We start from the raw sequence: 249 nt of genomic DNA, 5'->3' as shown, positions 1-249 counted from the left end.
GGGGGAGGAGGTGGCACCTGGTCTGCGGGCCCCCGAAGCGCAGGCCGTGCTCCCCCCCAGGTGTGCAAACACGACACCCTCTGCAGCGCTGCCAGCCGCCCCGCCCTGCGCAGGCCCCCACCCCTGCCAGCGTGAAGGGGGCTCCCGCTCAGCCGGGCCTGCGCCCCTTTACTTAGCGGAGGGGGGGGCGGCACAGCGGGAGGCCGCGTCTGTCTCTCCCCGGGGCCTGGGGGCCACCCGCGGGCGGGG

At 77.5% G+C, this 249-nt stretch overlaps 1 protein-coding gene across 1 annotated transcript in view; it reads left to right on the top strand.

Moving 5' to 3' along the window:
- The window catches only part of LOC144220381 (uncharacterized), a gene marked incomplete at its 3' end in the record, with an annotated part of 954 nt that overhangs the window by 385 nt on the left and 320 nt on the right, over positions 1-249 (top strand). Inside the window, exon 2 of the mRNA XM_077750591.1 lies at positions 2-249. This exon is cut by the window's right edge and continues 96 nt beyond it. Within this exon, the coding sequence (XP_077606717.1) occupies positions 2-249 (248 nt within the window). The remainder of the gene's footprint in view (position 1) is intronic.

The sequence above is a fragment of the Crocuta crocuta genome, unplaced genomic scaffold (assembly GCF_008692635.1).
Source record: "Crocuta crocuta isolate KB4526 unplaced genomic scaffold, BGI_CrCroc_1.0 scaffold179, whole genome shotgun sequence".
In the NCBI taxonomy this organism is placed as follows: Eukaryota; Metazoa; Chordata; class Mammalia; order Carnivora; family Hyaenidae; genus Crocuta; species Crocuta crocuta.
The sequence above is the reverse complement of the archived record's forward strand: the minus strand, read 5'-3'. Positions and strand labels throughout refer to the sequence as shown.